Source organism: Stegostoma tigrinum, chromosome 12 (assembly GCF_030684315.1).
Source record: "Stegostoma tigrinum isolate sSteTig4 chromosome 12, sSteTig4.hap1, whole genome shotgun sequence".
NCBI classification, from domain to species: Eukaryota; Metazoa; Chordata; class Chondrichthyes; order Orectolobiformes; family Stegostomatidae; genus Stegostoma; species Stegostoma tigrinum.
In genome coordinates, this window is record NC_081365.1 from 53,592,016 (window position 1) to 53,617,874 (window position 25,859).

At 42.4% G+C, this 25,859-nt stretch overlaps 2 protein-coding genes across 3 annotated transcripts in view; one reads left to right on the top strand and one right to left on the bottom strand.

Moving 5' to 3' along the window:
- Positions 1–14,261, bottom strand: part of LOC125457267 (choline-phosphate cytidylyltransferase B) — a 70,974-nt gene extending 56,713 nt beyond the window's left edge. The window contains exon 1 of one of the 2 annotated variants that reach the window (XM_048541251.2): positions 14,116–14,224. Coding sequence is in view for 1 of the 2 variants with exons in the window: in XM_048541254.2 (XP_048397211.1) it covers positions 14,116–14,190 (75 nt within the window). In the remaining variant the exon portion in view is untranslated. Of the gene's footprint in view, positions 1–14,115 lie in introns of both variants that reach the window. The other variant, XM_048541254.2, reaches the window with a different exon arrangement.
- Positions 14,262–17,887: 3,626 nt separating this feature from the next.
- Positions 17,888–25,859, top strand: part of pola1 (polymerase (DNA directed), alpha 1) — a 258,605-nt gene continuing 250,633 nt past the window's right edge. The window contains exons 1-4 of the mRNA XM_048541425.2: positions 17,888–17,986; positions 24,855–24,979; positions 25,385–25,481; positions 25,586–25,666. Coding sequence (XP_048397382.1) covers positions 17,944–17,986; positions 24,855–24,979; positions 25,385–25,481; positions 25,586–25,666 — 346 coding nt within the window. The 5' untranslated portion in view covers positions 17,888–17,943. The remainder of the gene's footprint in view (positions 17,987–24,854; positions 24,980–25,384; positions 25,482–25,585; positions 25,667–25,859) is intronic.

The window sequence follows — 25,859 nt, forward strand, 5'->3', positions numbered from 1 at the left end:
GTCTGTTATGTGTAATGGCTATATGCATTCAATGCACAATAAAGGCCATAATAATCCTATACGCTCATTCTGGAGACCATGGAGGTTTGAGTTATCTAGACAGTAGAAACTCATGTCTGGCAGTCCAGATATCTGCCGGATTGTTGTCCATTCTTCACCATGGAGCACCTTGTGGGAACCACACTGGTGTCATTAGCTCGACCTTCTGTGAGTATCCTTTGTCATGAATGAACCATGATTGCGGTTGGTGAGGAGGCTCAAATAATTGTGGAAATAATTCACACACACCTGATTGATTTGAACCTTGTGGCAAGAGACTACCTGCAGGTTCAGAGAGTGAAAAGCTTTTCTGTTAATGAAAGCTGCTGCTGATTTGGCAGAATCTACAGCCTTAGCCCTGAGCTTCTAATTATGGCATTGATATGACTAGTTCAGTTCTTATTTCAGTTAATGCTAACCCTCAGGATTTGAAAATGGGGGATTCAAGACTCACTGCATGTCAAGGGAACTGGCTGGATTCTGTCTTGATGGAGATGAACATTGCCTGATAGTTATTGTTGAAAATGTTATCCTCCACTTATTAGATCAGCCCTGAATATTGCCCAGATCTGCTTGCATTTGAATATCCATAGAATCACTAGAGTGTGTAAACAGGTGCTTTGGCCCAACAAGTCCACACCAAACCTCAGAGCATCCCTCCCAGACCCAGCCCCTTATAACCCACCTAATCTACACCTCCCTGAACACTATGGGAACACTGTGGGAGGAAACCTGACGCAACAGTGCTAACCCCTGTGCTATTGTGCTGCCCTTGAATAGGCACTGTTTCAACATCTAAGAAATGGTAAATGCTGCTGAATCATTAGTGAATATCTTCACTTCTGACCTTATGATGAAAGGAAGACTATTGACGAAACAGCAGAAGATTATTCAGCCTAGGACTATACTCTAGTCATGCAGCACTAGTCAGGAATCGAGATGATATAACCTCCAACAAGCTCAACCATCTTCCTATGTGCCAGGTATGACTCCAACCAGCAGAGAGTTTTACCCTAGAAACCACCGACTTCAATTTTTCTAGGACTGTTTGATGCCTTAGTCAGTCAAGGACTGCCTTGATATCAAATGCAGTCACCTTCATTTCCCCTCTTGAATATGGCTCTTTTGTCAATGTTTGTACCAAGGTGGTAATGAGGTCAAGATGGGGTGTCCCTGAGGAATCCAAACAGAGTGTCTGTGAGCAAGTTATTGTTAGTAAGTGCCACTCGCTAACACCTTCCAACACTTTGTTGATGATTGAGAGAAGGCTGATACGGTGGTAATTGGCCAATTGGATTTATCCTGCTTTTTGTGTAACTGACATACCTGGGCAATTTTCCACATTGTTGTTTAGATGCCAGGATGTTGTCGCACTGAAACAATTTGCGTGGGGTACAATTAGTTCTGGGATACAGGTCTTCAGTCATATTGCTGAAGTGTTATTAGGACCTGCAGCTTTTGGTGCATCCAGTGCTTTAATATCCTGTGGAGTGAATGAAACTGGGCGAAGACTGGCATCTGTGATGCTTTGGGCCTAAAGAAGAGGCAGAGATGGATCATTCACTTGGCACTTCTGGTTGAAGTGGAAGCAAATACCTCAAATTTGTCATTTCCACTGATGTGCAGACATTCCCAGGTGTTGATGATATGGATATTTTTTAAACCTTCTTCTCCTGTAAGCTGTTCAATTATCCAACAACATTCATGACTGGGTGTGGCAGGACAGCAGAGCTCAGATCTGATCCATTGATCTATGGGTAATTTAACCCTGTCAATTTGATGCTGTTTTGACCACATGATACCTTCACCAGATTGGCACTGCATTTTTAGCAACACCTGGAATGCCCTCCTGCACCCTTCATTAAACCAGGTTTCATCTCCTGGTCTGGTGGTAATTTTTAGAGAAGGAAAATGATTGATCATGAGGCTACAGATTGTGGTTGAATACAATTCTGCTGCTGATAATGACCAACAACACATCACAGATGGTCAGTCTTGAAGTACTAGATCTGTACAAAATCTTTCCTATTCATCACAGTGGTGTTATCACATTTCATGACAGAGGACATTCTTTGTGTGGATGTGGAACTTTGTTTCCTCAAGATTTGTGTACTGGTCTTTCTTACCAGTACTAGTGTGAGCAGAAGCATTTGCAGCAGAGATATTAGTGATAATTAGGTCAAGAATGCTTTTCCCTCCTGTTAATTTCCTTATTCCCTTGTTGATTGCCACAGATCCGGTCTTGCACGTGTGTCCTTTAGGACTCACCACCACAATCAGTAGTGGTACTGCTGAGCCATTCTTGTTGTTGGACATTTAAATTCCTTACCCATTCTGTGTCTTTGCCATCCACTATCTGCCTTTCAATATGGAGGAATGAGGATTGTGAGGTGTAAATGTTAATCAGCAAGAGGTCCCTTTGCCCATGTTTAACTTGACTTGACTTGGGTATAGAATCAATGTTGAGGACTCCCACAGCAATGCTATCCTGACTGTATACCACTGTGTCACTTTAGTGAATCCACCCTTTTGTTGGGACCGGACATATCCAGGAATGTGATGGTGGTTTCTTGGAGATTGACTCTGTGAGAATGTCTATGTCAGGCTCTTACATCATTAGTCTGTGGGATGGCTTTCTCAATTTTTGGCATTCTCCCTAGATATTGATAAGGGGGAATGCAGAGTCAGCAGGGCTGTGATTCTCATTGTCATTTCATTGCTTTGGTCAACACCAAGCAATCTATTCAATTTCATTGCATTTATCAGACTGTAGTGATCAGATATAATTAAGTGACCAAGCCATTTCAGGATTGAAAACTGTGGATCCAGAGTCAAATGTAAGCCAATCAACAATGGTTTCACAGCATCATTAGACCAAATTTCAAAAAAAAATCCAGGTTTTTATAAATTGCAGTAAAATTCTATCATCAGCTGTGACAGGATCCAAGCCCATGTCAACAAAGCATTACCCTGAAGCTTTGGATTTTAATCCAGTTACATTACCACTCCACCACTTCTTCCCCCTAATATGTGACAAAGAGAACTTCAGAAGGTGGAAGCTACTAAAAACTAGAGATAATGGGAACTGCAGATGCTGGAGAATCTAAGATAACAAAGTGTGAGGCTGGATGAACACAGCAGGCCAAACAGCATCATAGAAGCACAAAAGCTGACGTTTCGGGCCTAGACCCTTCATCAGAGAGCTAAAACACGAAGATTGAAATCAGCAATTCAAAAATACCTGAGTGAATTTATACTTGTATATTGCCAAGCAAAACTGCTCCATAAATAACATGTTGCATAAGCATTCGATGACACTCAGTCATCACTGACTTGGAAAGGTTGAGCTGTAATTCTAACTGTTTCTCTCCCCATAGATGCTGCCTGACCTTTATGTTTCCTGCATTTCTTCTTTTAAAGTTTGATGATACTGAATATCTGGGCCATTACACTAACATGTCATCAAGACCATTTACATTTTTTTCCAACAATTTGTTTCTGGCCTCATTCTCTAACATCTGATACATCAAACTATGGCACTGACCTAAATCTGGAAACTACTAGGTGGAGAATTATTTGAAGGTTTGTGATATTTCAATAAGAGAATAAATAGCCTAATAGTTTCATTTATACACAGTTTGATATGCAGTTATTCATTTGTAGAAGCTAAGAAATTGAATCTGTTGTTGTCAATTATGTGAAAAATGTGATGGCACACCACTGAAATATTGTATGAAGCATAAACTTGCAACATTTGAGGCTGAACTCACTGCATCGAGATAAATCAAGGGACATCTAACCTTATCAGAGATAATGGGAACTGCAGATGCTGGAGAATCCGACGGAGCTGGATGAACACAGCAGGCCAAGCAGCATCTTAGGAGCATAAAAGCTGACGTTCCGGCCTAGACACTTCATCAGAAAAGGGGGATGGGGAGAGGATTCTGAAATAAATAGGGAGAGAGGGGGAGGCAGACTGAAGATGGATAGAGGAGAAGATAGGTGGAGAAGAGAGTATGGGTGGGGAGGTAGGGAGGGGATAGGTCAGTACGGGGAGGACGGACAAGTCGAGGGGGCGGGGTGACGTTAGTAGGTAGGAAATGGAGGTGCAGCTTGAGGTAGGAGGAGGGGATAGGTGAGAGGAACAACAGGTTAGGCAGGCGGGGATGAGCTGGGCTGGTTTTGGGATGCAGTGGGGGGAGGGGAGATTTGGAATCTTGTGAAATCCACATTGATACCATTGGGCTGCAGGGTTCCCAAGCAGAATATGAGTTGCTGTTCCTGCAACCAAACCAAGAGAATCCCGCCTAGTCCTCACATACCACCCCACCAACGTCCGGATACAACACATCATCCTCTGACACTTCCGCCATCTACAATCTGATCCCACCACCAATGATATTTTTCCCACCCCACCCCTGTCTGTTTTCCGGGGGAACCACTCTCTCCGTGACTCCCTTGTCCACTCCACACTCCCCTCCAAAACCACCACACCTGGCACTTTCCCCTGCAACCGCAGGAAGTGCTACACCTGCCCCCATACCTCCTCCCTCACCGCCATCCTAGGTCCCAAGATGACTTTCCACATCAAGCAGATGTTCACCTGCACATCCACCAATGTGGTATACTTCATCCGCTGTACACAGTGTGGCTTCCTCTACATTGGGCAAACCAAGCGGAGGCTTGGGGACTACTTTGCAGAACACCTACGCTCGGCTTGCAGTAAAAAACTGCAACTCCCAGTCGCGAACCATTTCAACTCTCCCTCCCATTCCTTAGATGACATGTCCATCTGGGCCTCCTGCAGTGCCATAATAATGCCACCCAAAGGTTGCAGGAACAGCAACTCATAGTCCGCTTGGGAACTCTGCAGCCCAATGGTATCAATGTGGATTTCACCAGCTCCAAAATCGCCGCCCACTGCATCTCAAAACCAGCCCAGCTCGTCCCAGCCTGCCTAACCTGTTCCTCCTCTCACCTATCCCCTCCTCCCACCTCAATCCGCTCCTCCATTTCCTACCTACTAACGTCACCTCGCCCCCTCGACCTGTCCGTCCTCCCCGTACTGACCTATCCCCTCCCTACCTCCCCACCCATACTCTCTTCTCCACCTATCTTCTCCTCTATCCATCTTCAGTCTGCCTCCCCCTCTCTCCCTATTTATTTCAGAATCCTTTCCCCATCCCCCTTTCCTGAAGAAGGGTCTAGGCCCGAAACATCAGCTTTTGCGCTCCTAAGATGCTGCTTGGCCTGCTGTGTTCATCCAGCTCCACACTTTGTTATCTTACAATGTCAGCAGCATCTGCGTTTATAATGGTTAGACTGCTGACGTCCAAATTTCCAGGAAGATGTTGAGAACATCAGGGTTGCAAACAGTTATGCTTCAAGATACCCATCAACTTTTAAGATAGGTAAGAGTAGTGGTTTCAAGAACGGATAGTCAGTATTTCTACCTGGTTGTAAGGCACATGTAATTCACATTTCCTTGGAGATCGCCTTTGAGAGGAGAAAGATTTCCAAAATATCTCAAACTTGTAGTCAAAGTTCTGCAAGAATTTGGAACAGAGGGAGCAGCTGGAAACTGACAGTCACTATGGTTGACTGTACAAGAATGCAATTGGAACTTACCCTTCAATTGAAAAGACCAAATTCTTGAGGAGTCGGAATGAGCCAGAAGATTTACCTAGCTTGCGCTAGAAGGAGAATTGACAGGAAAATCCATTCCAATGAAAGACCATTCTTGGTTTAAAAGTAGGCAGGCTGGAGCAAAACTTTGGGTACCACTAATTGTCAAGTCTGCTGCAGACAGACCTGAACCTTGCGTTTGATTGAGGTAATACACGTATGCAAAATTTGGGCAGCTCATTCACCACTGTGATTGCAGCATACAGCCCAGCACTCTGCAATGTTGATGGCTGCGCACTCAGAAGCTGTCCATGATGATTTAAAACATTTCTTCTGCAGCCAACTGGAAGTGGATTTGGCTCCAAAATTATTTCTGACAACCAATAAAGCCTACCAATGGAGCAAAGCAAAGGCACCCATACATAGGCTTTTTTATTGCATGGCCACACTTTATTCGTCACAGATCAAAGCCTGGATACTATCTAGCAGACTGCTGCATAACTGTGCACCCACATAGCTTAGCAGGAATGTTGCTTGAGTCCAAGGGGCTGGAAAGGAGGCGAGACATCATGTTCTGGCAAGGGACCAGAAGGCCATCGAGGTGTACTCTGCAAAATGAATTGGACAGAGCAATACTGAAGATCAATGAAAAGGATGTGACACAAGGATCTAGCTGTAGTGCTGTAAAATTTCAATGACTTTGCACCAGTGATCACATTCAGTGAAGGCACCTCCTATATACCAAACCACACCACCAATGATATATACTGCTCAATTCACCATCGCCACTCAGCAGTGATCTCTGGCAGGCAGGACTTATACCTACATGGATACTTAAATTAAAGGTTGTAACAAAAAACAGAAATTGCTGGAAAAGCTCAGCAGGTCTGGCAGCATCAGTGGAGAGAAATCAGAGTTGATATTTTGGGTTCATTGATCCTTCTTTTAGAACAGGTGGATCACTGGACCTGAAACATTGACTCTGAATTGTCTCTGCAGATGCTGCCAGCCCTGTTGAGATTTTCCAGCAATTTCTGCCTTTGTTTCTGATTTCCTGCATCCGCAGTTCTTTTGGTTTTTCATTGAGAGTTGGTTGTGATGTGGAAGGTTGGCAATCAATGGGGTGTGAGTTTGATGGAGTGTGGTGAACTGAAATAAAGTTCTCCCTAAAGGTGTGGAGTTGCACTCAGTTTAAGCCCAGATATCTTCTAGTATATAACAACTAGTTTATTCCAACCAGCATTGTTGTGAACCTTCAGCATGAAGATATGTTCCCATCTTCTGCAGCTTCCCAAAATCATTTTCACCATTACATGGCATGAATTTGAAGCAAATGATGTAACTCTAAACTTCTTGGTTTGCAGCTAACTCCTCTTCCTTCACCCAACCCTTCCTTTCCCATTTCCCTGTTTACCTACAACCAAGAACTGCCACCAGGCTGGACAGTTGTGCAATCTAAGCATGAAGGGCATCAGCAAAACAGAACATCTGATGAAGTAACACTGGTACTTGATCTCACTCTGGCCAATAGCTCAGGAATAGGATAGCTTGTGGTGGATCATCTGTATGCATAAGTGGACTGCAGCCAGGCTGGGAGGATAAAATAATGTGGGTGTCACATTCCCAGAGGGTTAAGTTGCAGTCAGGGTCTACTGCAAAAATATCAGAGTAGGAGGTGGGTCCCATGTAACTGACCAGAAGTAGGTCAGATGCTGTTTGCAGCACCTCCTGGTTTTTGCACTAACACCAGTGGGAATATGGAGTCCACCTTTAGCCAAGTGATCGTGCATCAGCCCCCATAAAAGAAGGCCATTTAGTCCATCATGCCTGGATCAACTGTTCTCGAGAGCTGTCACGTTTTCCTGCTCTTTCCGAAATTTCCCCCGTATTCAATTAGTTTTCAATATTACTATTGAGACTGATCTTACCAGCCTGTTAGGCAGTGTGTTACAAGTCCTAAGAAGTTGCTATTTTTTTTTAAAAATCTTATCCTTTTGTCTCTTTCGCAAATTGCCTTAAATGTCTGTTACTTGGTTATCAACCAGTGCAGCAGTGGGATGTTTTCCTCATATTTACTTGACCATTATTTTCAATATCTCTATTAAAATTCCCACTAACCTTCCGTGCCCTGAAGATACCAATAACAACTCCTCCAGTAATTCCAACTTGCTTTTCCTCAGTTTGGATATGAGATGTAACCACAGTTAATTATTTTCCACATCAGATCTGATCTTCCTTGCATCTGAAGCCATTGATTTGTCCTTGTGCTCTTTTTATAGAATCCCTACAGTGTGGAAACAGGCCCTTTGGCCCAACAAGTCCACAGCAAACCTTGGAGCATCCCACCCAGACCCATCCCCCTATAACCCACCCTATCTACACCTGCCTGAACTCTACAGGCAATTTAGCATGGCCAATCCACCTAGCCTACACATCTTTGGACTGTGGGAAGAAACTGGAACACCCAGAGGAAACCCACACAGACACGGGGAGAATATGCAAACCCACACGGACAGTCGCCCAAGGCTGGGATTGAACCTGGGTCCCTGGTGCTATGAGGCAGCAGGGCTAACCACTGTGCCACTGTGCCATCCTGTGCCTTTCCTGGTGCACTTGGTGAGATCCACATGGTTGATGCAATCTGTGCCACCTATTCGACATTTAACATACATAGAAATCTAACGTAACCTCTTTGACGGACCCCTGTAGGCCAGGCCAGTGGACTAGCATCCTATGCTGCCACTTTGAGGACATGTCCTGATTGATGCCTGCTTTCATGTCAGTAACCACTGTTGCCAGGAAGATGCCGGTTTACCTCAATCATCTCCGGTTTACAAGACCCTAACTGCCTGTCCACCACACAGGACCATGGACACGCAACAAATAAATTGGCCAAAAATAGACATAGGGTAAGGTGGCCAGTTTGCTGCTGGTCTTGTCACTTCTGGACCCAGTATGCCCATGTCCTTGATGTTGGCAGGACCTGAAACATTAGACATTGGCAAGTACTACTGAGGAACAGAATTTGGAGGATGAACCAAGTACATTGGCTTCAATCATCCCAAGGTTTCGTAAGCAGAAAATTCTGCTCCTTTGGTATTGGATAAGCAGTATGATAGTTTAAAACTTAACGGAGTAAGCTAAAGGAGGCGGGTAGCATTCAGCAGATGTCATTAAACTTTCCTGAATTAGAGGCAAGTCAGAGAGTATGGAAAGGATCAGGAATCTAAATTCAGGCACAGCAGATAAGAGAGCAACTATGCGTCGGGAATGAGTCAATGCAGCGCTGAGAATGTTGTAATTAAATTGAAGTTTGAAATTGGTGGATGCAATGTCAGAGTATCACATAGATGTGGCTGCAAGGGGATCAGGGCTGGGAACTAAATATCAAATGATATGCATCCTATCATAAGGATAGGTAGATAGGCAAAGGGAGGTGTTGCCTTGTTAATAGGAAATGAAATTAAATTGATCGCAAGGTAGAAGATGGGGGTGGGTCTTGAGGTGGGAGGAGGGGATAGCTGGGAGGAAGGACAGGTTAGGGAGGCAGGGATGAGCTGGGCTGGTTTTGGGATGCAGTAGGGGGAGGGGAGATTTTGAACCTTGTGAAGTCCACATTGATACCATTGGGCTGCACGGTTCCCAAACGAAATATGAGATGCTTTTCCTGCAACCTTCACGTAGCATCATTGTGGCACTGCAGGAGGCCCAGTGTGGACATGTCATCTGAGGAATGTGGGGGGATTTGAAATGGTTCGCGACTGGGAGGTGCAGTTGTTTAGTGCGAACCGAGCATAGGTGTTCTGCAAAGCGATTCCCAAGCCTCCGCTTGGTTTCCCCAGTGTAGAGGAGGCCACTACGGGAACAGCGGATGCAGTATCCCACATTAGCAGATGTGCAGATGAACATCTGCTTGGTGTGGAAACTCTTCTTGGGGCCTAGGATGGGGGTGAGGAGGGAAGTGTAGGGGCAGGTGTAGCACTTCCTGCGATTGCAGAGAAAAGTGCTGGGTGTGGTGGGGCTGGAGGGGAGTGTGGAGCAGACAAGGGAGTCACGGAGAGAGTTGTCCCTCTGGAAAGCCGAGAAGGGTGGGGAGAGAAAAATGTCCTTGGTGGTGGGGTTGGATTGCAGATGGTGGAAGTGTTGGAAGATGATGCATTGAATCCTCAGGTTGGTGGGCTGGTACGTGAGGATGAGGGGGATTTCTGTTTTGGTTGTTATTGCGGGGACGGTGTGTGAAGGATGAGTTGCGGGAAATGCGGGAGACACAGCATTCTTGACCATGGAGGTGGAGAAGTTGCGGTCCTTGAAAAATGAAGACATCTGAAATGTACAGGAGTGGAATGCCTCATCCTGGGAGCAGATGTGGCAGAGGTGAAGGAATTGGGAATTTGGAATAGGGGATGGCATTTTTGCAGAAAGGTGGGTGGGAGGAGGTGTATTCTAGGTAAATGTGGGAGTCAGTGGGCTTGAAATGGATATCGGTTTCTTGGTGATTGCTGGAGACGGAGACAGAGAGGTCCAGGAAGGAGAGAGAGGTATTAGAGATGGTCCAGGTGAACTTAAGGTTGGGGTGGAAGGTATTGGTGAAGTGGATGAACTGTTTGAGCTCCCTTGTGGGAACATGAGGCGGTGCCAATACAATCATCAATGTAACGGAGGAAGAGATGGGGTTTAGGTCCTGTGTAAGTGCGGAAGAGGGACTGTTCCACTTAACTTACAAAGAGGCAGGCATAGCTTGGGCACTTACGGGTACCCATGGCCATCCCTTTGTCTGTAGGAAGTGGGAGGAATTGAAAGAGAAGTTGTTGAGGGTGAGGACAAGTTTGGCTAAGTGTCAAGGATGAGGGTGTCAGTGGAGGGGCACTGGTTTGGCCCGCTGGACAGGAAGAAGCGGAGGGCCTTTAGGCCATCTGTCTGGGGAATGCAGGTGTATAGGGACTAGATGTCCATGGTAAAGATGAGGTGTTGGGGACTGGGGAATTGGAAGCTCTGGAGGAGGTGGAGGGCGTGAGTGGTGTCACAGACGTAGGTAGGGAGTTCGTGGATAAAGGGGGAGAATATGGAGTCGAGATAAGTGGAGATAAATTCGGTGGGGCAGGCTGAGTCAGCATGACTTCATCAAGAGGAGGTCATGAATAACAAATTTGTTAGAATTCTTTGAGAAGCTAACAAGCAAGTTAGGCAAAATGAGAGCTAGTGTACTTGTTCTATTTGGAATGACAAGGTGTCACACAAGATGCTGCTAAGTAAGATAGAAGTCCATAGTGACTTATGGAGTCCCACAGTGATTAGTGTTGGTGAAATTACTCTACAGAGGCTGGTATCCTGTCCCCAAGGCCCCCCTTTTTTATGTGAATGAACAGTCCTTGACTATAGTAATGCCTCATAAACAGGCAGGCACCAGATTGTCGGTATCCTTGACACTTAACCATTTTATATCAGACAGGGCTCTCTGACTGAACCAGATTAACACCCACGATGAGGGAACTCATATTATATAATGTCCAGCTTGCTGTCCTCATTACAATCACAGAGATTGTGGGGAAATCTCAGCAAAAGACCAACATTGGTGGACAGAAAGCAGAGTTAACATTTTGGACCTGAAACATTAACTCTGGTTTCTCTCCACAGATGCAGCCAGACCTGCTGACTTCTTCCAGCAATTTCTATCCTTTGTTTTTGATTTCTAGCATACACAGTTTTAGAACATAGAACATAGAACATAGAACAATACAGCGCAGAACAGGCCCTTTGGCCCTCAATGTTGCACCGACCTGTGAACTATTCTAAGCCCCTCCACCTATACTAGTTCTTTCAGTTTCTCACAACATTCAATAAAATTGAGAGCACAACTATTCACAACACACTTTAACAGTCTGGATGAAGGAAGGACATTGTTGTAAACTTCACAGAGGACACAGAGATATGTGGAATGATAGGTAGTGCTGAGGAGGCAAAGAAGGTGCTGAGAACTTGGGAGGCTAGGAGAGTGGGCAAAGAAGTGGCATGCAATACAATGTGGAACAGCAAGGTTACACACTTTGGTCAGAAGAAATGTGGCATGAACTATTTTCAAAATGTAAAAAGATTTAAGAAATCTGTAGGACAGAAAGATTTGGCCAACCTGGTTCAGGTTTCTCTTAAAGCTAACATGCAAGTTCATTTGGCAGTTAGGAAGGCAAATGTAATGTTCACATTCATTTCACAACGGCTAGAATACAAGAGCAGGGATGTACTGCTGAGGCTTTATAAGGCTCTGGTCAAACCACATTTAGAATATTTTGAGCAGTCTTGGGCCCACTATCTTAGGAACTATGTGCTGGCTTTTGAGGAGGTCCAGAGGAGGTTTATGAGAGCAATCCTGGGGGTGTTATATGAAGAGTGGTTGAGTACTCTGAATCTATACTCAACGAAATTTCAAAGGATAGAAACATAGAAAGATAGCAAAAAACTGCTGGAGTAGGCCTTTGAACCTGCACTACCATCCAATATGATCATGGCTGATTATACAAGTTCAGTTTCCCATTCTCACCCTCTCCCCCTTGATCCCTTCAGCCACAAGGGCCACGCCTGGCTCCCTCTTGAATGTATCTAATGAACTGGCCCCAACAACTTTCTGTGGGAGAGAATTCCACAGGTTCGCAATCTCTGAGTGAAGAAATGTTTCCTCATCTCAGTCACGAATGGCTTACCCCTTATTCTTATGATGTGATCCCTAGTTCTGGACTTCCTAACATCAGGAACATTCTTCCTGCATCCAGCCTGTCCAGTCCCGTCAGGCTTTTCTATGTTTCTATGAGATGCCCCCTCATTCTTCTAAATTCCAGTGAGTACAAACCCTGTCGATCCAGTCTTTCCTCACATGTCAGTCCTGCCATTCCAGGAATAAGTCTGGTGATAGTTAACTGTACTCGCTCAGTTGCAAAACTCAGACGAGCAGACTAAAACTGCACACAAAACTGAAGGTATTCCCTCGCCAAGATCCTGTATCACTGCAGCAAGGCATCCTTATTCCAAAACTCAAATCCTCTCGCTGAGAAGGCCAGTATGCTGTTAGTTTTCCTCACTGTCTGCTGCACCTGCATACCAACCTTCAGCAACTGTTCCATCATGACATTCAGGTCTCGTTGCACCCCAATTTTTCTCAAACTGCCGCTGTTCAGGTAATAACCTGCCTTCCTGTTTTTGCAACCAAGGTGGATGTGAGGATTCTGAGTGAAACTTCCAGAATAATGAGAGGCCTGTATAGAGTCGAGGTGGAGAAGATGTTTCCACTTGTAGGAGAGACTAGGACTCAAGAACACAGGCCCAAAATGAAGGGGCAGGCCTTTAGAACTGAGATGAGACTGAATTTCTTCAGCCAGAGGGTTGTGCATCTGTGATACTCATTGCAGTAAAAGACGGTGGTGGGCCAAGTCATTGAGTATATTTAAGACCGAGATAGATAGATGAGTAAGAGGGTCAAGGGTTAAAGGAAGAAGGCAGGACAATGTAGTTGAAAAACACATCAGCCATGATTGAATGGTGGGGTAGCCTTGATGGGCCAAGTAATCTAAGTCAGCTTCTATATCTTGTGGTCTATGGTCTATGGTCTATTTTCTGGATGATTTGGCCACTTTTGAGGGCGTATTTGGCCACACCAGCATTTTTAGCTGTTAAGGATTAGGATGTAATAAAATTTCTCTTCATTCATGCAAAGAATCCTTGTTAATTGGCTCTGTTATTTTCCAGTGAACACCACCTTAACGAATGTGTAATAGCTACAAGCTAAAAATGAATTAAAAGTGTTTGTTGCAACCATTGGAGGGGTAGATCAAAAGTTGGGAGCTGAATTACTCCTCGTCACTGAGTCATAATAATATACTGATCTGTTTCTAAACTAATAATCTCCTAGTTATTTTATTCATGTAATTAAAGTATGAAAATTCATTGAATGGCATTATCACAGTTTGCAAAAGTCCATAATCTTACTGAGCTTTGCTCTTGTAGTTGATGACATCAGCTGGACTTTTGGATAAAGCATCACCTATAAAACTGACTGTTGAAATGTCATGTCAACTTATATACTATCGATAAATATCTTTTTGGTTAAAACTTTAAGCATTCAATAAAGTTGCAGCTAAAAAAAGCATTCTCAACTTCTGAAATTCTTAAATTAAAACCGACAGTGCTGGAATTAAATAACAAATCAGTTCACCTTTGGCAAGGAGAGATTTCTGGAAAATGTGCAATTTTCATCTGTATTCTTCATTAAGGGATTAACTGTCTGCTCACTTGCCAAATTTCCTGCTTTTATTACCATGAAATATGACACTTAATTACTTTTATTTTACTCTTTTACATTTCTAATTCGGTATCTATATACCATTAACAATAGTACAAGTAGCTGTCTTGGTCAGGATTCTAGAATAAATGATCAGAATCAACCCAATCAAAATTCCTTCCTACCTTCCATAACATTTTGTTTGCAGGCTTATCCCTCACTGCCTCATTGTTCTGTTGTTTGCATTTTCTTACAGACATCACTTCCTTCTTGTTGCTGAAGGCTTCTCCTCTGTCTTGCTGTTTCAACAACTACAATCCCTGCAATTGGCACTTATACTTTCCTCTCTAACAACTCATCAGACAAAGTTCATACCAAGTTTGATCCTTGTACCATGCAAATATACTGAGTCATGCAAAGTATTATTTGTCTCTGTTTCGAGCTGATATTGGGATTGGATGCTTCTTTCCTTACAATTCTTTTTCCACATTGGTATCTTCTTTTAGAACCAATGATTCTGGTTTGTTCCTACCAACTAATATTACTTGACAACGACAATGGAAATCATTGGCAAATAAACAGAGCATACCAATGAGCCTTTTAGTTTAATGGCTATGAAGACAAGAAAATACAAAAACCGAACTCCCACTGTCTAAAAATAATAATATAAAAGAAATATTGAATAATTGAATAACAATAATTGAATAAGAGAAAGAAACATAATTACAGAATAAAAATCAAAAGAACTGCAGATGCTGTAAATCAGGAATAAAAACAAAGTTGCTGGAAAAGCTCAGCAGATCTGCCAGCATCTGTAAAGGAAAAAACAGAGTTAACGTTTCAGGTCTGGTGACCCTTCCTCAGAGCTAGAGAGGTAGTTTCTTCCTTTAAGAAAGACTAAGTGAAATTTGGTTTCCTGAAGATACCCTTTCATTTTAATTTTTTCCCGAGTCAATCAGGTGAAAGCATAGACAGGGATGGCAGCTTCAGGTTAGTGTTGAAGCTGATCTGTAACACATGCGTCCATCTGATTATATTGTAAGCCTCGCTTCCAGACATCTTAAAGTTTCACTGTTTATTTGAAAAATGGAGCTACTTCAGGACACATTGGATTATGAGGACTGATACATTTGATTTTTTAGTGATATTGGGATTTTTGTGCTTATATTGTTTTCTACACAGACAGTAAAGTATAAACAAACTCCCCTCTTTAATTCTCAAAGTGTGAAAGATAAGCATCCAGAAGACAAAATGATTGTAATCCAGTTAATGTAACTTTAAATCAATACAGTTCAGCTGGTAAGTATAAAGGTATCACGGTGACCACTGGACAGCAGGATTTGCCTCATTGCTGTTTTGCAACAGTTCAATTGGCTGTGTCTGGAGTTGTCTTATACGAGAATTATTTTTTCATTGTCAGGATTTGAATTGAATACTTAATTAACAAGTATTGGTAAAATGCAAAGTAGAATGGAGAGAAAAGAAGATATACTTTTCCCACCTTGACCACTTTCAAGTTTAGAACAATCAGACATGCTGGAAATACTCAGCAGGTCTGGCAGCATTTGTGAGTGGAGAAAATGAGGCCTGAATATTTGCTCCCAGATTGGGAGCACTGTAATCCTAACCCAGGTGAAAGTGCCCTGGAAGGTTAGACATCCAGGAGGTGTTTCCTGGAAGGCAGGCTGGCTGACCCTTGAATAAGTCCATGGTCAGAATGGACGAAAAGACCTGTTTCCATGCTGTATTACTCTATGACTCTCAGTCTAAGTACAGAGGCTGCACAGTGCAGAAGCAGGCTGGCCAGAAGGCTGTCCTTGGGGCTCCAGTGCTGTGTTGAATTTTAAAACTTAAAAATTTTAAAAATTGATATCTGAAACAGCACTCCAGTCCTCACATCTCCGCACACTTCCCGTGCCGCATTCATGCTAACCCATGCTAAATCAGGACTCCACCCAAATCCATAGTCCATCATACTGTCCACAGCCATTTATGCTCCTGCACCCAAAACCTACAGCTATTCATACTGTCCATGCCAACTTTTGCCCCTTCATTCACAACCAATGACCCATTCCAGCCCTTGAACCAATTAGAGATAAATCATACCAACACATGCTCCTTCACTATGATAATAGAAGGTTATGAAATAGTCATGCAGCACTAATCTAGTACTATTCCGCTTCAGCCACATGTCTGAAGACAGAGTAAAACAGCAAGCAATGTTTTTTTGTTTAAATTATCTAGAGAGATCTTTCAATTATTTAAAGAACAGGAGTTTAAAACATCTTCCTAGCTTGACAGTTGATTATGGGAGTTATTTTCGATACTTTTGACTGTTCTTTTGATAGCGCCAATTAGCTTGACAGTCAGTGGGCTTATGCACTTTTTAATGCACATTCATGTCCATGTTTAACATCCCCAAAGGACATCTTACCTCTCCAAAGGACATTTGACCTCTCCCAGTTGAAATCCCCGGAACATGTACAAAAGGGTAGCTTCACTCTGGTAGGATCCCTCACCCCTATCCCCAAATAACTCTACGGTGTTTAGACATGTTCCTACCAGGTCATTTTTATGCATGTTCATTTTAGCACACCTCGGTAACCAGAATTAGGCACAAGCGGAGAAGTTGCTGATTCGTATGGGCAGCTGCCTGTAAATATCAGTAAATACATTGTGCTAAATACATCGTGTCCCTATTGCTGCACCCACAAAATTGATCGGTGTGGTGTTCAGTGGCACAACTTCCAGATTTTGGCACCCCCCCCCCCCCCACCACTGCTTTTCAAAGATACAGGCTCCCTGCATTGTTGTGAAAATCTAGGTCAGAATTCATGTTGACAATCTTTCACAACATCAGAACATTTGCCCGTTTGCCTGCCCACAAATGCTGCCTTGATCTGAAGTGTACATTTAAAACTTTTTGCTTTCATTTCAGATTTCCAGCATCTGCAGTATTTTATATTTCCATGAAAGTCTGTAAGATGTTAGAAGGCTGGGGAAATGATGGAAAGGGAGAATTTTGCAAGGTTAAGGGGGATGGTAATGGGATAAAATAGAGAAATGGGAAAAGAAACAAGTTCCATGTGGAAAGAAGGAAAAATTGGATTGTCTTATCCTATCCTACCTGTGGACCCCATGGGATGAAAATTGGACAAATAAATGAGAAAATAGGACACAGAGGAAAATGAAAGATACATTTCTCCCGATGGCATGGGTAATATCATTGAACGAAATCCTCTCACCAACTTAAAAATTTGTTTAGCAATGTAGGTGACATTGGAAGTGAAACACCAATTGTTTACATCAGACTGAGGCAGGAACACTTAGGCAGGAACAGCAGCTCATATTCCTCTTGGAAACCCTGCAGTCCAATGGTATCAATGTGGATTTCACCAGCTTCAAAATCTCCTCTCCCCCAACTGCATCCCAAAAATGTGAGTGAGCAAACATTTTGCAGGTTGATTTGAAGGAACCGTAAATGCTCAAGTCCCATTCCAAGACTGAACGCACAATCCAGCAAAGGTAGCTATAAAATCTACTTCCTCACATTTGTCTTGAAAATGGCCATGGAGAACAAACCATTGACAAATAAAAAACTGCCAAGAAAACAGTGCTGGATGAAGCATCATGGACAATAGGTGTTGCATTAAAGCACAGGTGCACATTACAATTTAAGATTTTGAAGAATTTGGAGATTTGCAAAAAACGCAAAAAACTCTTATCAATTTGAGAATATACTTTGTAACATGTGTTGTCGTTGACGATTGCTGGTGTTATGGCTGTTACATCAGTCTCTTTGGACCCTATAGTTTCTTGCCCTCCCATTCATGAAAACGGACAGCAATTTTAGAGTGCCTTGATCAAAGATGGCCGCGCTCTATTCTGCACTCTCTCCATTCCGCGCCGTGCCGACTGACGTCCTTCCGAACGAGCAATTTTATTCATTTCAGTTCCGGAGGATTTGGCGCCAGATTTTGCCGTGAGTCAACAGTGGATCGAAGGAAGGGAGAATGGGTCCGGAGAGGGAGGCTGGAAGTGAGCCTGAACAGCAAGGTAATGAATGGGAAGCTGTAGGGACAGGCGGAGTATACAGGCTGGGATAAAGTGGGGAGATTGAGGTTTGACTGCAGTTCATCAGTTTGGAACAGATACAGCTCCTATAGGGCGCACTGGCTGCTTATTACTGATCCATGTAACTTAAGAGGATCTGATGAACGTATTGCATAGAAAGCAGCCAAAAATAATAAGAATATTTGCATAGAAAGCAGCCTTTGTATTCCGGTTTGTAGCTACTCGGGCTAGGATTACAGATACAGCCGAGGTCCAAATGCCAGGCATGTTCCTGGTATTATTGCCAGTAGTCTGATCTGTTTCCTTGTGTTGCATATCCAGCCGGTGTAGATCAAGAACTGGGCCCTGACTGCCGAATGTACAGCAAGTGTACTAGGAAATACCTGCACTTTTATCCTTCTTTTAAAATAAATCTTTGATTCATGGGTATGGTGTCATTTAACTGGAATGCACTTTTGCTAATTCCGTACATTAACAGGAAGTCTGAGTTAACATATGATTTAATTGCTTTGCTGAAGGTTTGCACTGCGATGACAGTTGTATAGCTAATGGTGAAACTCCTGGCATCGCTGCTGAACTGCCAAACGTCATTATTTCATATTTGAAAATGCCTGTTTCACTGCACAGTTTTTTAAAAGAAATCCCTCAAATAGATACTGAAATATCTGTTCCATGTACCTGATGAACTTACACAAGTATGTTCCAATTGTATGTTTAAATGATTATTTGTTAGGAAGCCTGCATCTAGTAGTCCTGCAATGAAAACATGGTGGTGAAGTTCAGAATAACCACGTTCCCAGGATGGAAATGTCAATACTTGATGGCATAGGTTTAAGGTGAGAGTGGGAAAATTCAAAGGACATGTGTAAAGCAAGTTTTTTTACACAGAGGGTGATAGGTACCAGGAACGCATTACCAGTATGGCATCAAGAACCCATAGTAAAATTGAAGTCAGTGGGAATCAGGCAAAGAGTTGGGGTCACACCTAGCAGAAAGGCAATGCTGCCTTGATGTTAACAGACAGTTATTTTTACTGCACTGGAATTCAGCTTCTTTGGCCATGTTTGGGACTGGATAATGAGGTCTGGAGCCAAGTTGCAGTGATAGAATCCAAACATACAGGACAGTGAGGAGATGATTGCAGAAGGATAGCATTGTCAATAACACCCTCCATCTCTGATGGAGAAGAGACTGATCTGTCACTAATTGGTCAATAAACTAAACACCAAAGAACTGTGGATGCTGGAAATCAGAAATGAAGTGAGAAATTGCTGGAAAAGCTCAGTAAGTCTGGCAGCATCTGTGAAGAGAATGCAGAGTTAACATTTTGGGTTCAGTGACCCTTCTTCAGAATATTAATTGGCTCAATTGGATTTATCCGCATTGGCTGGATCTGTATTTATCCACATTATTCTGGTTGGGCCTAGACCATTTTCTAGGTATTGTAACTGTGCTGGAAAAGCTTGGCTAAAGGTGCAGTTGGTTCTGGAGCAGAAGTCTACAATAACCAGCATGCTGTTGGGCCTGTAGCCTTGCTGTTAACAATACAGTCAACCATTCTGGAGATAACGTGCAATGAGTTCCATTTGCTGATGACTGTGTCTTTTTCTTCTATGATGTTGGATTCCTCAGGAGGAGGAGATGGACCATTCATCCATTACTTCTGGTTTCAAATGCTGGAGCAGTTTGGGATGTTATAGTCAGTGAATGATTAGATTAGCACAATTGTGTGTCAGGTTTTGTTTGACAGAGTTGTGGAATGCCCTCCTAATTCTGCTATTAGACTCCAGATGTTAGCGGGGAGGAATTGCAGAGTCACAGGGTCATACAGCTCAGAAACAGACCCTTCAGTTCAATCAGTTTATGCCGAACACCATCCCATATTAAACTAGTTCAACCTGCCTGTTCCTGTCCCATAATCCCTTCAAACCTTTCCTAACCATGTACCTTCTTTTAAACATTGTAACTGTGGCCACATCCACCACTTCCTCAGGAAGTTCATTCCTAATGCAAAATATCCTTCTGTGTAAAAATAAAAGCTGACCCTCGTGTCTTTTTTTTAAATGTCTCTCCTGTCACCTTAAAAAAATGCCCCTTGGTTTTGAAATCCCCCATTCTAGGGAAAAGACACCCACCATTAATAAGGACTTAAAGCTGCAACCTTCTGATTTAATGGCAAGAGAATGTTGCCACTCAATCAAGCTAAGATTGGAAGAAATAACCTTTCTTGTCAAATTTGATCATCCCTCATCTATAGCAGAGAGAAAAACAGTCTGAGAGGAATCCGAAATAGGCACCATCTCTCTTGGATAGATTGTCTGTGGTGTGAGGATTGGTGTTGCCGTGGGATGATAAAGAAATGAAGGTGGATTTTTTTTTTCAAACTCTGTTATCTGACTTCCTAAGAAAAACAGCAAAAGATTAGCCCCTCAATCATTAAACATCCGGAATGACTTCTCTTGGGACCAAACCTTTTTTTACTTTAAGCAAAAGTTTTTCTTTGAAAAGTGAACTGACATTTGATGTGTCAGATGAAGGTCTATAGTGTTTCCTCCCAACTTGGAGAGTGTTTTCTTCTATGCAGTGATTTAGTTGCCTGTCATCATAGACAGAAACTTTGCCAGCTGCTTACCAGGTTCATGCTGAAGAGGGCTGTAGGTTCAAAAGATACTGATCACATGGCCAAATAATTGTCTTCTGCAGGAAAAGGAAGAGTCAAAGACCTCGATGAGTTCTGTCTGAATGTATGATTCCTCAGAGTTGGAGTTGACCTGTAAGCATTCTAGGTTAGTGATTACTTAGTCCGGACCTCTCAGGAGCTGGATGCATTCTGGAGTTAAGTAAAAAGGCTGCACTTTATGGCAAGATAACCTTGTGGATTAGAGGTACCAATCCCTGTCCCCACCCCACTTCAGGATGGAGACATATCGTTGTGGGAACTCTAAGTAACATATTATTGGTTTCCTTGATTAAGATCAGAACAAGCCCTTGCACATCATGAATTGCCTTAGAGGTATTATCACTTGACTGTTAATCCAGAGACCCAGGGAATGTTGTGGGAGACCCAGATTCAAATCCTGCCAGGGCAGTTGGTGGAATTTGGATTTAAGGATCTAATGAGGACCATGAATTAATTGCCAATTGATAGGAAAAATCAAATTGGTTCACTAATGCCATTTAGGTAAGGAAACTACTCTGCTGTTCTTACCTGGTCTGGCCCACATGTGACTCCGGACCCACAGCAATGTGGTTGACTCTTAACTGCCCTCTTGAAATTTAGGGATGGGCAATAAATGCTGGCCTCGTCAGCGATACCCACATCCCATGAATGAATAAAAAAAACTAGGTGGTGGCTATTTAGCCCATCATGTCCATACTATTTCAGTTGAAAGACCTACTCCTTTGCCCTTTCCCTATAAATTCTCTCTTATTCAGTATTTATCCAATTTCCTTTTGAAAAATTCCACTGAATGTGAATCTGAGGATTTATCACTGCCCCTTCCAATTTGTGAATTGATAATGCAGCAATGGATTTGTTGAATTCACTCAGAACCTCTCCTCACTTCAACATCTTTAAGCCGTTTGAAGAAACAAATGGTTCCGATAAAGGTTGCATGCTCAATCCCTAATTTGTGATTGGCCATTGTTTTTGTCCTCAACATTCTGGATTATGAAATGGATACAAACAACTCATCTGCTTCCTCCAATCAGAAGCTGCTGAGCGAACTTCAAGGAACAATAGGGTTAGGCTCAGCTGCCTAACCTTGCTCAATACTTAATCAGTCCTGAAGAAGGAACCCAAAACGTTGACTTCTCCTTTCTTCCAGATGCTGCCTGGATTGCTGTGTGTTTTTCCAGACTCCTGTTTGTCTACCTTTTATAAAATACATGGGCATCAAAGTGACATGACAATAAGTCACAAAATAAGTGAGCCTTTTGTGCTTGAAGTAGATACTAATGCTCATGTTGGCTGAGTGCTGCTGTCCTAATGGGATTGACAAGTCAGTAGAATTCCTAAGGTGTCAAAATAGAAGTTTGAATCAGCTCAGAAAATATACCTAGGTCGTACTCTGATAAAGACTGCTACGCTTATCTTTTCCAACCAGTTCTGTTTGTCTTTTTGCTACATCCATGTGGCATCTTTTGACTTTTGACTATTGCTAGCAGATTCTCCTTCCTCTTATTCTTTATTTCTTATCTTCACTCTTACCTTGCTATCAGGAAAGTGGGGTTGAGGTCACAATTGGATGAGCTGCAATATTATAAAATCTCGGATGTTTGAATGGCCTGTTCCTGTACCTAACTGGTATGTTCATATTTGGCTGGATGTGAAATGAACTGAGGCCAGGCCAAATGCTAGATTTGGGCAACAAATAATTGGATGATTATTCGAAGACAAAACACTATGGAGGAAAGGCACGGGTGCGGGAGCAGCTGAACAGTCCTTACAGTGGGCCAGTACAGGTACGACAGGACAAACAACATCGTTCTGTTGCCATTCTATCACTCAGTCTTTACTGGAAACTGATGATGGCAGCCTCAATGGCCCAGAATGTAGCAGAACTGCCGACAACAATTGCCATTTTGAGACTGGTTCAGCACATTGTCCACAACGGAGGGAAAATTATGGAATATTGACAGGGTGCGGTAAAAATAACACTCCTATAGCAGAGAGAGTGATCACAACCTACCACGACAAGACAGCAGCCAAGGTACTCAGGTGCTGACTGTGGGAGGGATTCTGTTGATGTAATCAAGATTCTTCTCAACAAACTCTGAAACCTTCAGAGCTCCACAGTTTTAACTTTTTGTAGGGTAGACTGGACTGTGATCTGCCTCTGTCAATTTGTATTCCTTGTTAAGTGCTGGGTGTCTGCCCAGGTTAATTTTGTTTCTACTGGTGGTTTGGTAGAACTGACTTCCTAGGTATTTTTTGGGCGTGGTTAAGAATCAATGTACTGTTGGTCTGAAAGAATGTGTAGACCAGACCAGATAAGGACAACAGATTTCTTTTCTGAAGGCACTTGTAATTTGGACTGATTCTTAAGATAATCTGCTGGTGCTGGACAAGCGTTTTAATTCGGAGTTTTATTAAATAGAACATAGAACAATACAGCAAGGAACATTGATTTAACTACTTGATTTCTCCATGATTGAATCCACATTTTCGATGAGACCTCTGTCAGCAGCCTAATAATTAAACATGCTCTCCCTTGAAAGATAAGCTTTCTATATCTGCTACATATTGTTGCAATCTGGGTGGGGCTCACTAACGCTTAAAGAGAAATACAAACACGTCATTTGACATGGAACTATGCAGCAAGATCTTAATACTTTGTGAACAAAACCAACTATGTGATATACCCCAAAAAAAATTAAATAGAACAACGAGCAAGGTGGGTTATAACTACAATAAGCAACGTCAGTCTGAATGTTCCTTACTTCTATAGACAGCACCTTTTAAGCATGTCACAGTCCCCTAGAGGATTCTTAGCTCCAGATATTCACAGAGGTCAAATTTTCATTTATCATCTCTTAACAGTGGATGTGTTAGTCTCTTGTTCTGGTTACATTTCCAGGACTGCCAAACTAATCTGTTCGCTACTTCCTTTGATGCAAGAATCTGTGGGGATCACTGACTTCTTCTATAAATAAAACAAAGAGCTGCAGATCTGAAACAATAACAGAAATTGCTGGAGAATTTCAGTAGGTCTGGCAGTATCTGTGCAGAGAAAAGAGTTAATGTTTCAAGTTCAATGACTCTCGTTTGTTCTGCTAGCTTTTGTTTACTCATAATTTAGATTAAGGCTTGCCTGCATTCCACATGGTACACGATGAAATTACATTTTTGCTCTATTTAGAACACAAGTCTAGCTAACTCAGCATTCCTTTTGGCTGTGTCTTGGTGAGCTGCAAAATGCACAAGGTCCAAACCACAAAAGCTCTCTGTAATTATTCAGATAAATTTAAACTAAACCATCTCTCTAATCTCTACTCGTCTCCTTAATGAAGTAGCTTGCTCTGGTTTTGCTCAAACTGACCTTTAGATTAATTATCCCACATTTACAATTTATTTTATGATGCGATGAAATAAATGGGTTTTACAACCTTTCTGGTACACCGAATTATTTTAATCTAATATTCAAAACAAGAAAAATCCATCTGGGAAGCATGGTGGCTCAGTGGTTAGCACTGCTGTCTCACAGTGCCAGGAACCCAGGTTTGATTCTACCCTTGGGTGACTGAATGTATGGAGTTTGCACATTCTCCCTGTGTCTCTGTGGGTTTCCAGCAGCTGTTCCAGTTTTCTCCCACAGTCTAAAGATGAACAGGTTAAGTGGATTGGCCATGCTAAATGCTGGGTTAGGGAATAAGGTATGGGGCGTGTCTAGGTTGGATGCTCTTTGGAGGGTCAGTGCGGACTCGATGGGACAAAAGGTCTCATTCCACAATCTAGGGATTCTGTAATACTATGGTTTCCCATTACTGTAAGGATTGCAAATATCACATCTTGCAATCTTACACTGTTTTATAACTGTTGCCTTTCTATTAACCTTTCAATGTGGCCCCAACCTTTCCAGTGTCACAGACTTCAACCTTGCTTTAATTGCATTTGTCCCATTTTCTCCAATTTAATTCCCACAACCGAAACTTATAACACACAAACTGTGAACTAGATATTCGCAACAGTATGAAGTGAAGCTCATGGAATCATAACCTCCTTCAATAACATACATTTCTGCTTGGCACATCGAGTTTACGTTGGCACTTTTGAAGAGAAATAGAATCCATCTACTCCCCATGTCAGTGTGAGTTAACTTATGATCTAATTTCAAATGTAATTTTTCAGATGGTGCTGACGAGTGTGGCTTGGCAGTAACACGCTCAAAACGTAGTCGTAAGGAGAAAGTAGGGCGAGTTGCAGCACTGGAACGCCTGAAGAAGGCCAAGGCTGGTGAGAAAATAAAATATGAGGTAAAGTTGTTTTAATTTTTATAGAAAAATTTGATGAGAGGAGCTGTATTTACGGCTAATGAAAACCTGAACCATAAAATTTCCATAGTACTATCTTCCCTGTTTGTCTTGATAAGGAAATCAAGTTCATGTGATTGATGTCAATTGACTGGTTTCTTGTTGGAGAAACAGTATCCATAGTAATTGTAGAAGATTCTACAGCCAAGGGTTGACTGTCTGTTTTGTAGATTTGATCTAAAACCCTGAATATTACATTGCTTCACAGCGTTCAGACTGTATGAAATAATTAGTTTTGGTTTCTCTCTAAAGTGCATTTAAGTGCTGATTTGGGTCTTGTTCCTGTATGGTTACATCCAGTTCTTTTCCCATAGGTTATAACATCGTGTGGAACCTATTGTCTTTCAGGTTGAAAAGATTTCAAATGTTTATGAGGAACTTGATGAAGATCAATACTCTAAGCTTGTATGTGAACGGCAGGATGATGACTGGATAGTCGATGATGGTAAATGCTAAACTTCATTGTCTTCCTTTGTGCAAGTACCTGTTCTTTTAAAGGAAACTTTTCCACTGTTTTTATCAAAAACTTGATCATTTTGTCTTTGACAGATGGTGTTGGTTACGTGGAAGATGGTCGAGAAATTTTTGATGATGATTTAGAGGAAGATGTCTTTGATACGAAAGACAAAGGTAAGCATTTAAGAACTGCGAATGCTGCCAGTACTCAGTAGGCAACAAGTCTGAGTTGAGAAACAGAGTTAGTGTTTCAGGTCAATGATCTTGCATCAGAACTCAAGGAAATTAGAAAATAATCACTATTTTTAAATAAGTGCAGAATCAGGGTGCTTGCCTGAAACTGACAGCAGTTCCAAATTTCTCCCCA